The sequence below is a fragment of the Mustela putorius genome, unplaced genomic scaffold, assembly GCF_011764305.1.
Source record: "Mustela putorius furo isolate JIRA1106 unplaced genomic scaffold, ASM1176430v1.1 tig00003853_pilon_pilon_pilon, whole genome shotgun sequence".
Taxonomy (NCBI): domain Eukaryota; kingdom Metazoa; phylum Chordata; class Mammalia; order Carnivora; family Mustelidae; genus Mustela; species Mustela putorius.
The window spans coordinates 12,694,269-12,707,192 of NW_025422005.1; the positions used below are offsets into that span (position 1 = coordinate 12,694,269).

Below are 12,924 nucleotides of genomic sequence, written 5' to 3' on the forward strand. Positions count from 1 at the left end.
CCCGGGTGGGCTTTCAAAGAAACCGACATTTTCTAACCCTCCTCCCCTCCGGCCGGGTGATTTTGCTGTGCTCAGAATTTTGAGCATCTAACATGTACCCGGGTCCTCCCTGTCTGCCCTACTTCTTGGCTGTTAGCCCCGCAGTGTGGGTTTGGGGAGATGCACAGGAGATGGGGAGGGAGGTTTGGGAGCAGCCTGTGTCTGGCGGGGCTGGGAGGGCTCAGGTGGTTGGGCTCTGACCTGTGGCTTCGCACCTGGCAGGTGGGGCTGGAAGACTGCACAAGCTTGGGTTGGTGTGTTGGTGTCTCCTGGCCTGGCACATCTCAGAAACATACCCACCGCACACATGCCCCCTCACTGACATCCTCCATCCCCCTGCGCAGGGCAGGGAACAGGGTGTTTAAACCGGACTTATGCTGTAGGAGGAGGTAGGCATTGTTCCCGCACACGCAAGTGCACACACACCATGAACCCACAAACCGACACACAAGCCCTCCTGTTCTTTCCCAGACATTTAGAGCTACAGCGAACATTCTCACCATTACTTTGCTTTATACACACACACACACGCACGCACACGCACGCACATACACACACCCCTCCTTGTATGCAGCCCAGAAACACACAGATTCATATACTCACCCCTGCAGACACACATACACACCCACGCCCCCAGACCACAGGCTATTTCATTCACCCCGGTGCTCACCTTCGTGAGCTGGCCTCCAGCAGCTCTGGGGACCCTGCAGCTCTGCCCACAATAGTTGTACACACACACACACACACACACACTCACATATGCACCTGCCCACATGTATGGGACCCACAAATCCAACAGCCACTCTCCTGTCTGCCATGCTCCCCGACGCCCCTGCCCCCTGCCCGCCCCACCCCCCATCCCCGAGCTGCTGTCTGCCATCACACAGTAACCAGATGAGACACAGAGCAATTTATGACACCAGCTGTCTCTGTCAAAACCGGATCTGCCACACACACGGGGGAAGCCAATTACCCCCAGCCCGGCCCCACCGGAAGCCAGGACTCACAAGGGAGACAGAGTGGGACTGGAATTTGGCCATCCAGAGACTTAGGTGGCACTGGCCTTGGGGATGTCCCTCCCTTCTGTCCTTTGGAATCTGGTATCCTCCTCCCCCATGCCCCAGGGGAGCCTGCCCTCCCCTCTGCAAGAGCAGACGGGAGGTGGAGAGCAGGTGGACAGGGCTGAGCGGTCCTAGGTCACCATGGCAACTAAGAAGCCAGGACCCCTGTGCCCCTGCCCTGCACAGCAGACCCCGGGGAGGCTGCCTCCTGGCCCCTCCTCCCTGAGCAGGTGGCCCTTTGCTTTGTGCCTCTGCTCACCTTTCTCTCTGCCTAGACCCCCTTCCCTTCCATGCCCCCTACCCAACACTCCGTCCGACTCTGCCTTCTGGATCACTTCCTATCTGGACTTTGGAATCAGACCCAGGTTCGAATCTCCGCTGCTCCGTTTACCAGCTGGGCAGCCTGGACGAGTGGCAGCCCTTCCCAGGCCCCAGGTTTTGCACCTATAAAAACACTATTCATTTCTATAAAAATAGTGACCAAGAGTCCCCTGCATGCTAAACAGTGCTCTGAGAGTTGGGGTCCACGTGGTCTGAGGCCCCCCGAGCTAAGGTTCTGCTGGAGGAGTCAGAACCACCCCCCGAAGAGGTGGTGTCGTTTCATCACTGTCACACGTGTTGTGTTCACAGCTGTGCTCCCGAGTGAGGTGCGGCTCTGTCAGTAAAAGGGCCCTCACACGCTCCCTGGCCTGAGCGCTACTCCGGGGCAAACTTGATCTAAGTCAGCTCATTAGGAATGCCAGTTGAACCGCTGCCCTCTTTGCATGGGGAGCTAAGTGAGGTGGGAGGGGGCTTCTAGATGATGGTTTCGTGGTGGAAGTTTCTAGAATGCTCATCACCTCCCACGGTACTAGGAACAGAGCAGTAAATTCACGTTCTGTGAGAGGCTTTCACATACATTCCTTCCTTTGAGTGTTTCTATCAATTCCGGGGCACAAGTTCAGTTAACATTCCTCATTTTACAGATGAGGAAATGGGCTCAGGCCGCGCAGTGACAGCGCCCCCCGCAGAGCCGAGACCGGAGACTCATGCTGGGGGCAGCACTCCAGCCCCTGCGGCCACTTGCATGGTCCAATTAGATGTCCCTCCCCCTTCCCTTTCTCCCAACAACAGCCCTGCAGGGCTATATGGTTCTTGCCCGACTGCCGGCAGGGGTGCTGCCTGCGAGCTGCCCGTGCTGGGATACGAACCCCAGCCGTCCGACTCCGAGAACCCAGACGCTGTCCCCTGTCCCATGTCTAATCAGTTCATTAAAGCCCTCTTTACACCGCCCCCCTCTCGCTGCCCAGCCACAGAGACCTCAGCTGCTCCATTTCCAGGAGAGCAAATTCCTTCCCGGCTGGAGAGGAGCCTGGATAATGTAGGCAGCCAATTTAAACAGCTCCGGCAAAATACACCAGCGGTTTTCACTCCTGCCACTATTACACTTTCCGGCCGCGGCGGGATTGGCCCATAAGTGGGATATCAAGTTTATTACAGCTATTTCCAACCTGTAATTGGTTTTGTGGAACACAAAGAGAAGGAGGCTGGGGGTGGAGGAGGTGATTTTTTTCCCCCCTTTCTTTTTTTTTTTTTTTTTTCCCTCCTCTCTCTCTTCTGGATGATGGTACCCAGGGACAATGGTGTGGAGTTGGAGTTGGAGACATTTGTCTCAAATGAAAAACCCCGGCCTGCCCGGACGTTCCACCGGCTGGACTGTGTCGTTCGCCGCGCGTGGATTCCTTCGCTGGAAAATCAACCCAGCCTCGCTTAGGCCAGATTTGCTGGTGTTGGGGGGTGGGGGGCAGCCGGGGCCTCGGGACAGGGTCCACCGCCTCAGGGTCTGTGAGCCCCCGTAAGCAAGGCCAGCGTGGGAGTAGCTGTGGTCTGCTTGCTGTTCTCAAAGGAGAGCATTTGGGCATTCAAAGTAGAAATGGTCCTCTGAGGACCCACCCCCACCCTATAGCTTCTCATCGAGCACTTAGGGAAACTGAGGCCCAGGGAGGGGAGCAGTGCGGAGGCCAGCCTGTGGGATGCAGAAGCCGGGTCTCTACTGCCTCCATGCCTTCCAGGCTAGGACGTCGTGGTTGAGATGCTGTCGGTACGGGGGTCGGGGTGGGGAGAGTCCTGCATTCTCCAACACGTACTGTGTGCTGCTACCTTTGCTGGAGTCTGCCCACCCCGACCAACTGCTCCACTTTGGACCCAAGTAAAAACAAATAGTAGCAGCTAATATGCATTGAGTGCTTTCTTATAATTACCTGAGTTCTGGTTTGCAGACAGCACATGGCCTGTGACAAGCAGCACGGGAACACCGGCTGTTCCGATGTCCACCCCTGTCACCGCCACCGGCTGCCGAGCCAGCCTCCGGGGGCGCTGTGCATGTCACCGTGTGTGCTGTGTCCTCACATGAGCCCCTTACAGGGAGCTGCGAGGGCTCCCATTTTACAGATGACAAGGCCGAGGCACAGAGACCTCTCCAAGGTCACACGGCTTAACCCAGGAGTGGCAGAGGGGGCACCTGACTCTGCAGGGCTGTGTGAGCCCCAGGCTTCTGCCGTTGCCCCCACGTTGGGCACGCCCATCTCCTCGACCTCAGGATAGATCCCCCACTGGGCTCTTTTCAACTAATTTGTGCGAAGGGCTCCCCACTTCCTGCCCTCGTGACCTGGGCAGTTCATTTGCCTCTGCTTTGGCCTCGGTTGCTTTATCTGCAAGACACAGATGTGGGGACAGAGCAATGAGCAGGACAGATGAAGCCCTTGCCTTCATAGAAGTTATGTTCGAGGAATAGCTCACGTTTAAGGACCTACTTATGGATTCAGTACAAACCTGTTGTGTGAGTGAATGAATGCACGGGCTCCTCTCCCTCTGGGGAAGGAGAACCCACACTTTCTTGGGCCTTGGCTTTCCAGGACAGCATCTCATCCGCTCCTGGCAGCCTTGCCATCCTCTGCGTGCCGTGATCTTTTGTCACGTGACCTCATGTCACTGTGGCACCAGGGGAGCATCTCGGAGCCCCTGGGACCAGCCTGCTTCCAGGTACCGGCTCAAAGCATCCATCAGCCCCCTCCCTGTTGGGCTCTACTGACTGGGAGCCAGGCCCTGGGCCCTGCTCTCGACTCCCTCTCCCTCCACCAGCCCTCCAGGCCTCCCTTGCCAGGCGGGCCCCCTTCTTCCACTTATGGACATTCTACGTCCTCTGGCTTTCCAGGAAGAACTATTCTACCCTCCAGCCCCAGCCCTAGAGAGGGTGGCAAGGGACCCAGAGGAAGGGGTGGCCGAGAAAATTGTTAATATGCCTAGAAATAGTTGTTCCTGCTGAGCGCTTCCCCACCGAGATCGGTGCTGTTACAAACCTTATCTCACTTAATCCTTGAGAGAGGTTCAGAGGTGGGTCGTGTTATCCCACTTTACGGAGGAGAGAGGAGAGGCTTGGAGAAGGGAAGTGCACCAAATTACCTAGTAACAGAGTCGAGAACTCTCCTGGGGGTGGAGAAAATCAGCTGGAGGCTTGCGTCTGAGTCTTCCAGAGGTGGGGCACCAGCCTGGGACTAAGCACACTCAGAAGGGGCCCACCTCCACCTGGAGGCCTTCTGTGATCACCCCTCCCCCCACAAGAATCTTTGTCTCCTCCGTGGTGTCAGATAGTACTTGGCAAATATCTGCGGCTACAGAAAGCCAGGCTTTCCCTGGCTCTGGTCTCCCAGTGACCTACGGCCCGGGCATCCCCACCAGCCAAATCCCCACAAGCCAAATCGTCCGCAATTTGGCTCCTCTTCTCCCCGGAGGACCTGCAGGTCTTAGGTCTGGGGCAGAGTTTCCAGAATTCAAGAGAAGGTGTGGCTCATCATGTCTGCTGCCCCACAGCCTGTGACATTCCTCCTCCCTCAACCCAGGGGCTGCCACACCAAGAACTAGAGAATAACTTCGTTGCAAATAGCCCCTCGCCCTCAGACCTGGGACCTGAGTGTGCATTCCAAGGCCATCCCCTTCTTTCCAGAACCCTCCCTAAGGCCCAGGGAGGAAGGGAGGGCAGAGAGCCAGCTGCTGGGCTCTCACAGCTGGGCGACCGAAGTGCCCGTCCTGGTCCTGGGGAACAGGAAGGAGTGATTTACTCCTAAGCTGACTGGGAGGCCCCAGACTCGGCCCCAGGAAAAAAGATGTAAATAAAACCAAAGGAAAACTAGGTGCGTCCTTGAAACTCCCCTGTCCCTCAGCCGGAAACAGTGATTTACGACTCAGATCATTCCTCGGTGCTTTATCTGGGGTGTGCGGGTATGGGTGGACGTGTGGGGTGCAGCTGTATTTTCCTAGTAATAAAATCCTCGGTCCCGGCGAATAAATTTGAGGAGACAGTTTTACTGACAGATTTTTTTCTCCTTTGTATAATAAAAAAAAATGGAGTGAAATTTGAGATTGGGATGATAAGGGCTGCCGCATTTTAGGAGGAGATAAAAAAGCAGTTCCTGAAGGAGGCAAGGCTTCAAGTCACACGGGCAGGACGCCTTCCACTTTTACGACTTGGGGAGAACGTTCCTCAAGACTCCACAGGCCTCCCCGTGTCCTCCTGCTAAGGACCCGCTTGCCTGGGGGTGGGGGCACCGAGAGCAGCTGCTCTGTCTTCAGCTCCTGGCGGTCCCGCCTGCCTGGCAGGGCTTGCGCGGGTGGAGGGCAGCCCCACCCCGGGAGCCAGAGCCTCACCAGGAAGCCCCACGCGTGCCTTCGGCTGAATATCCTACCCTCTCTAAGCCACGGCTTCTTCCTCTGCGAAATGGGCAAGATGCGGTTCATTGCACTCACTTCCCAGGGGCACAGGGGGGGCCGCACAAAGCGATGGCACCTTTCTCGTCTGGGGCCAGATCATTCTTTGGGGTCATCTTGCACCTTTTGGGATGGTGTCGGCATCCCTGCTCTCGGCCCCCAGGTGCCTGCACCAAACTGCCGTCCTGCAAGGCCGTGACACCAAAGATGTCACAGAGACGGGGTGTGGGCAAAATCATCCCCCTTTCCCCCTGCTGAAGGCTCTGGTTTAAAGGTACTCGCTCCTCTTCCTCCCTCGTACCCTAGTCTTGGCGTCCCCTCTCTGGGCAGCCGGACTCGTGGTGCAGAGGAGGCGAGCTGAGAGCACACAGCCCCACAGGGGACATGAGTCAAGAGGACGAGCTGAAGAGAAGCCCAGAGGTGTCAGAGGGGCATGAGCGTAGGGAGGTGTAAGGAGAAACCATGCTGTAGGGAGTCAGTCCCATTGCTCATCTTCCCACACAGGGTCCTGGAGCTTATCACCATGCTAACCCTGTCTCCGGGGTTCCCTGGGGCCCCCAGGGACAGTTAGGGACCTCTTCACTCCTTATGAGCTTGCAGACTGGGGTGCAGGGGGTTGGGGAAAGGTGACACATACTGATGTGGGCCGGTGCCTGGCACACAGTTGGCGCTCAATAAATGCTCGCCGGATTGCATCAAACCTGTGTCCCCTAAACCAGCCACCAAAAAAAGGCTACATAGGCCAGACAGATGTGGTTCAAGTCAGCTTGGGTCCAGAGGTGCCCAAAGGAGCCCGGCTGCCCCCGGGGCCTGTCCTCTAGGGAAGGCTGCAGATCTTTTCAGCATCCCCCGCCCCCACCGTAGCTGCACCCAACGCCTTGGAGAAAGCCCCCCCAGGCCACCGCCCTCCCAGCCAGCCCCCCTGCCTCCACCACCAGAGCCGCAGGGAGTTAATTCCACTTCTCCAGGCCCAGGCATGAGCCTCCTGGGTTGCAGGCTGTTAGCGTGGAGCCCAGCTGAGCCGCGAGAGGTGGCAAGCTCCGGGTCTATAATAGAGTTGCTGAGGCAGGCGGAAAACTGTAGGGAAAACTGCAGCCGAGTAAACAGATAAATAATTGAAACAGTGACAACACATACCTTGCTGCTTTGTGGAGTAACACTTTCATTAGCTGCAGGCAACGCGGGGCGTGGGGAGGCAGCGGGCGGCCGTGAGCGGGGAGTGCCGGACACTTGGGTCCGACTTTAAATCAGCCTCGAAGAGCTGGGCGCCTGAGTAGCCTTTGTCTTCCGTCACCTCCTGGGGTTCCCCTCCCCCCAGACTCCTCTGGGCCTCAGTGCTCCTAAGGGGCGGGGGGGGGACCTCCCGCCCTCCCTGCTGTCTTGTCCCCAGGACAGCGTTTGAGGACGGTGAGCCCCTGTGTGGCCCAGGGGGCTCTATCCCCAGGTCGCTGGCATGAGTGTTCCCTAGTTTCCTCAAGGGCCCCCTGCCTCCAGACAGTCCTCACCCTAAATCATGTCCAAGGTGACCTCCACCACATTGCCTTCAGGGGCAGTTGTGCCCCCCAGCCTCCCCGGCCCTCCAGGACCTGGCAGCTCTTGGTTTCTCACCATTGCCTTTCTGCCCCAGGCGCTCTGAACACAATCTTCTTGCCTGGAGCGCACCTGCTCTTTCCTACCACAGGACCTTTGCTCTGCTGTCTCCTCTCCCCTGCCTCCCGCACTCCCACCTTTTGCCAGGTTGCCTCCTGCTGTTCCTTCAGAAGGCAACTTAGACCTCACTTCCTCCAGGAAGGAGGACGACCCTATCCCCAGATGGGAGCTGCATTCTGGGCCTATCCCTGACAGAATTTCTCAGAAAGTATTGCCTGGGAGAAGAGCCAGCTCTGCTCCTTCCTGGCATAGGTCCTCAGGAAGTCACTTCCCTCTAGAGCCTCAGTTTACACATCAGTAGAGTTGGGATAACCTGGGAGGGCTCTAGTGGAGGCAGTGACATGTCCCCTAGAGGCCTCCCCAGGGCACTGGGGTGTGGGTCGGGGTGCGGGTCGCACTGGCCTCTGATTCTCCCAGTGTTCCCCAACCCCCGTGCGTGTTGTCTGGAGCAAAGGGGCGGGGCTGGCTGAGCGCTCCCCGCAGCTACCTCTGTGCTCTGTTGCAGGTGACGGACGGCGGCACCATCAAGCAGAAGATCTTTACCTTTGATGCCATGTTCTCCACCAACTACTCGCACATGGAGAACTACCGCAAGAGAGAGGACCTGGTGTACCAGTCCACTGTGAGGTGAGGGGCCGGGCGTGGGGGACCACTTCTCCAGCCCTTTCCCGTCGTATGCCCTGTGATGCTCTTGGGGGTTCTCACGGTCATTCCCCCCAACCACGGACGGGCTTGGAAGGCAGGGCGGGGGGCTGTGCTGCAGAGGGGAACCCAGTGCCTCGAGGGGCCTCCCCTGGAAGGAGGAGCAGGGAGGGGTGGAGTCGCAGCTCTGCCCAAGGCAGCAGACCCTCCACACTGCATGCCCCAACCCCAGCCCCACAAAGCCGGCTCCTCCCCAGTCCTGCGATGTGAGTTGCCCAAACCCAGTTTCCAAGCAGGGACAGTGAGGTCCAGAGAGGTGAGCAGCGTGCCCCACGTCCTGCAGCCGCAGGGACAGAGCTGGGACATTAGCCCGTTCTGCCTGGCTCAGCAGCGCGGGCAACACGCTCTCCGGTCTCCGCCGGTCCCCGCCCAGCCAGACCCTAAACAGCTGGATCCGGGTCAGATGAGGCAGCAGGACAGAAGGAAAGAGTCCTTAGGGATGGAGACACTTGACATGTTTACCCCACCCCTTTTCTAGAAGACTCTAAGGTAGCCGCAGATCCCATTCCGTGCCCTGCTGTGTTCTCGGTGTGTGGGTGTCGCAGCCCCGCGCCCTCCTCGTGTCCTCTCTAAAAGGCCCCAATCCTGTTTTTGCCCTTGGCGCTCATGTGCCAGAGTGCGGCTCTCCTTCTGGAGACCTGCTGAGCCCCTCGTCGGTCTTCAGCCCCAGCTCAAGCACACCCTCCCGTGAGATATCTTGTTTAGATGGTCTCTCACCCTAGCAGAGCGACTGTCCCCCGAAGCCAGGTGGCTGCCAGCCCTCTAGTGAGAGGGGGAGAGATGGGGAGTGGGAAGCCTCACTACATCCATGACAGGTACCTTCACACGGACACTGAATGTGCACAGTCTTGCACACATACACACATGTGTGCGTTTTTCCACGTGACACAGCTGAATGCTTTGCCTGGTGCCCAGGCAAAAAGCAGCAGTCTGCAGGCCGGGCATGTAGTAGGTTCACAGTGAAATTTGCACACTGATCCTGGGTATGCTCCTCAGCCCTTAGGACCTCAGGCCTCCCTGGATAAAATTAGAAAACTGGATGGGAGGTTTGCACAGGGCTCGCCCAGCCCGGCGTAAGAAAACTGGCAGGTGATCCCTGCGCACTTTGTGAGAGGGAAGGTGGTGCTCCCCTGGAGGACCTTTCTTTGTTCCCCTCCTCTCTGGGCTTCGTGCCAGGAGCTGAGAACCAGCCCTTGTTGGGGGAATCTGGTGAGCATGTGGGCGCCAGGGGACGGGGGAGAAGCAAGCAAATGGCCGCAAAGATGCCTCTGTTCGTGTCCATGATTTCCCCTGTACCTGCTTCCAAAAAGGATTTGGGGCACCTTAAAATATTAAAGCACACCTAAGACCAGCCAGTTACAGTCGAGATGAAAACCTCATTTTGGGAAGCAGATAACCGTCCTGGGAGCCACAGATGGTTCTGGGGAGGTGAGCGCTCAGATCCTCCCCCCAACATCCCCCACTGCTTCCCAGAACCCACCCCCTGCCTCCACCCCACTCCCACAGGGTTACCCTGGTCTCTGAGAAGCAACTGCCCCCCAGCCTATGCCATCATCGCCTGCCCTCCTTTGGAGTCCTTAGCCAGGAAGGAAGCCCTAGAGCCCCAGACCAGCCCTTCCCAGCCTCTTCTGCTCAGTGGAGCCCCCAGAGCCCAACCCTGGGACCGTCCCAGAAGATCTGGTTCAGAAGGAGCTCAGCCACTTCCTACTGAGTGACCTTGGATGAGGACCTCTCTTGGTGTCCGTTTCTTGCCCTGCAAAGCAGACTTCATCGGATGGGTTTCTCACCATCATTGTAGGATTTATTTTATTTTATTTTATTTTTTAAAGATTTTATTTATTTATTTGACAGAGAGAGAGAGAGAGATTACAAGTAGGCAGAGAGAGAGAGGAAGGGAAGCAGGTTCCCTGCTGAGCAGAGAGCCCGATGCGGGGCTTGATCCCAGGACACTGAGATCAGGACCTGAGCTGAAGGCAGCGGCTTAATCCACTGAGCCACCCAGGCGCCCCATCATTGTGGGATTTAAATGAGATTTCTGTCCCGGGACCCTTCGTTCCAATGCTGGCCCCTCCATCTCCATGCGTTAGTGTCACCGAGGCTTGGTAACTCTGTGCCCGAGTTGCCCCGATCTCTAGAAGGGAATGACAGTAGTGAGCAGCTCCCGGCAGCCTTGTGAGGGTCCCCAGGTTAATTCACATTTAAGTGCTGCCACGGTCGCTGAGCAATGCATGTTTGCTGTTCTTGCCCAGAAAACCCGCTCCTTCTTCCACCATAAAACACCCTCACCTTTTTCCAGATCGCGTAAAAGCCCCTTATGTGTCTTCTGGCTCTTCTCATCGTCATGAAAAGACCCTGTAAATGCATGCGCAGAAGTTACTATTTTCTCTAGCCCCGGTTTACAGCCAGGGTTAAAGTTGGGCAAAGTCAAAGTTGGACTCGCCCCCGGCTGGCATGACACCGACTGCATCAGACCCCAGGCCACCTTGCTCTGGGTCTACACCATGCTGCCCTGCTCATCTTAAAACTGAGGACACTGAGGTCCAGACAGGGAGGGGGTCCGCCCAAGGGTCACACAGCCGTGCTGACTTGTGGCCGGTGCCCTTTCCCTTCCCAGCCTCCGCTCCGGGGGTGGGTTCCCGGAGCAGCGCGAGCCAGAGCAAAGGAGCCTCAAAGAGGCCACAGCGGAAGGGAAGGAACGAGTTTAATCGGATCAGGGAGAGCTGGCTAGCAAAAGGAGGCTGCGTCTCCAGGCTGCTGGGCCCCATTAGGGCTGGCGGCGGGGCGCGGAACTCCGCATTTACATATAAATGAAGATATTTACAAATTAATGCATCTCAACTAGAGAGAGTCCCAGCTCCACAGCTGTCTGAGCCGCTTCCTCCTCAGCTGGGGAAAGTAGGGGGAGAAGGAAGCTGAGATCACTAAGAACTGGCAGAGAGCAATTCTCAGGCAGCTGAAAGGAACCCAGGGACTCCCAAAGCGTGTCCTCCTGCTGGTGAGGTTCCCGGAGGGATGGGCATGGCGGGGGGTAGGGGGCGGTGATGGGACTGCTACCTCCTGGGAGGTGCAGGTGTGGCACCCCAGTTCATGACCTTGAGCGGGTCACTGCCTCTCCCAGTGCCCCAGAGGTCCCATCTAACCAATGTCTATAGAATGAACCTCAGAATCCAGAACTCCCAGTTTGGAGCTGACAGTCATTTCTTCCTTCAGAGGATATTTAACTGAGCACTTACTAGAAGCCTGACATGGTGGAAGCTGTCTTGGGGGATCCAGTGGGGAACACCAAAGACCTGGCATTAAACTTTCGTCGGGTTGGGGAGGGGGAGACAGTAAACAAAGAAAGCAAGACATAAGTAAAATTTGCAGTACACATTCCACAAAGGTGTGAATTCGGATGGCAGCTGTATGATGAGGGGCAAGCAGGGCACAGTGCCAGGGAAGGACCACTATGCTGGGCTGCTGGCCGCATGGTTAGGCAACCACGGTAAGGACATGGGCTGGAAAGGGCCATCATTGTAAGGACAAGGGCTATGTGGCTGAGGATGGGCATCTGTAGAGCAGCCTTGGCCGATGGGAGATGTTGGGTGGATCTGCCGGCCGCTCTGCCCCCTGGGTGGGACTACTCAGATGGATGGCCACTGTGCCCTGGGGCTCCCCAGCAGGAGTGAGGCTGAGCGGCTCCCCCAGGATCACCTCCGTGATGCACCCATGTTGCCTCCTCCCCTCCCCACTACTCTTCACTCCCTTCCCAGCTCCCTGGGGCGCCTTTGCAAATTAGCCACTGGCTCCTGAATCCTTGTCACAAACTCTGCTGCTCTGGGGCCTCCCTGAGTGGGGAGGCAGGATAGGGGTGACAGTTCCACCTGCTGACTTCCTGCGCGCCGTCCTCCACACCTGCCCGCCCATGTCTCTGCCGCAGCCCTCATGCACCTGTTCCACCAGGCCAAGAACGGGTTGAGCAGATGGAGAGATCCCCCACAGAGGGGGAAGAATTTGTGGGCAAAACTTATGAATCTTTGCAGAATGTAGCACATCCCACATCCCAAAGTCTTCTGCAGTCAGCCCCTTATCCCATTCCTTATGTTGTGGATATCCCGAGGAACACCAAGCTGAAGCCAGCAGGCTTCCCAGGCCCTAATTTGGCAGCGAGGGAAGTCTACACTCAAAGAGTTGAGGGTGCTCCTGCCCCTCCCACACCTTGCCCATTTCCCTTTGCTGAACGAGGCCCCACTCATCCATTCAGGTTCCGCTTGCACGCCCCCTCTTCCAGGAAGCCAGTCATGACTGCCCAGACCAGATCAGATACCCCAGGGTACTTCCCCTCCATCCCCTCCATGCCCTGACACTAGGTGTTCAAAGTCTGCAGATCCCACTAGACTCGAAGCCCATGGACATGGGAATGGGTCTGATGTCTTCATCACTGTCCCCCAGCCCCACCCCACCCACACAACATTGAAGAAAATATGTAGATGCTTGCGGGGCGGATGAGTTAGCGGCGGAAGCTGTGGTGTTCTCCCAGCGGCTGGCTCTCCCCGCAGCTGGGGAAACGTAGGAGGGAGCGGCTTGCCTCCCTTCCCCCGCACCCCGCGCGCCTTCTCCAACGTTTTCATCCTTCATTCATCACAAAGGAATTGAGCAATTGCTACATGTCAGGGACAGTGCTGGGGATAAAATGGAGAGCAAGACATAATCAGACCTGCTCTTGTGAGGTTTGCAGTGTAAGGGGTGA

The 12,924-nt window shown here is 57.3% G+C and overlaps 1 protein-coding gene across 1 annotated transcript in view; it reads left to right on the forward strand.

The window, feature by feature from the left end:
* The window catches only part of IGSF21 (immunoglobin superfamily member 21), a 233,973-nt gene that overhangs the window by 148,460 nt on the left and 72,589 nt on the right, over positions 1-12,924 (forward strand). Inside the window, exon 3 of the mRNA XM_045063847.1 lies at positions 7,999-8,120. Within this exon, the coding sequence (XP_044919782.1) occupies positions 7,999-8,120 (122 nt within the window). The remainder of the gene's footprint in view (positions 1-7,998; positions 8,121-12,924) is intronic.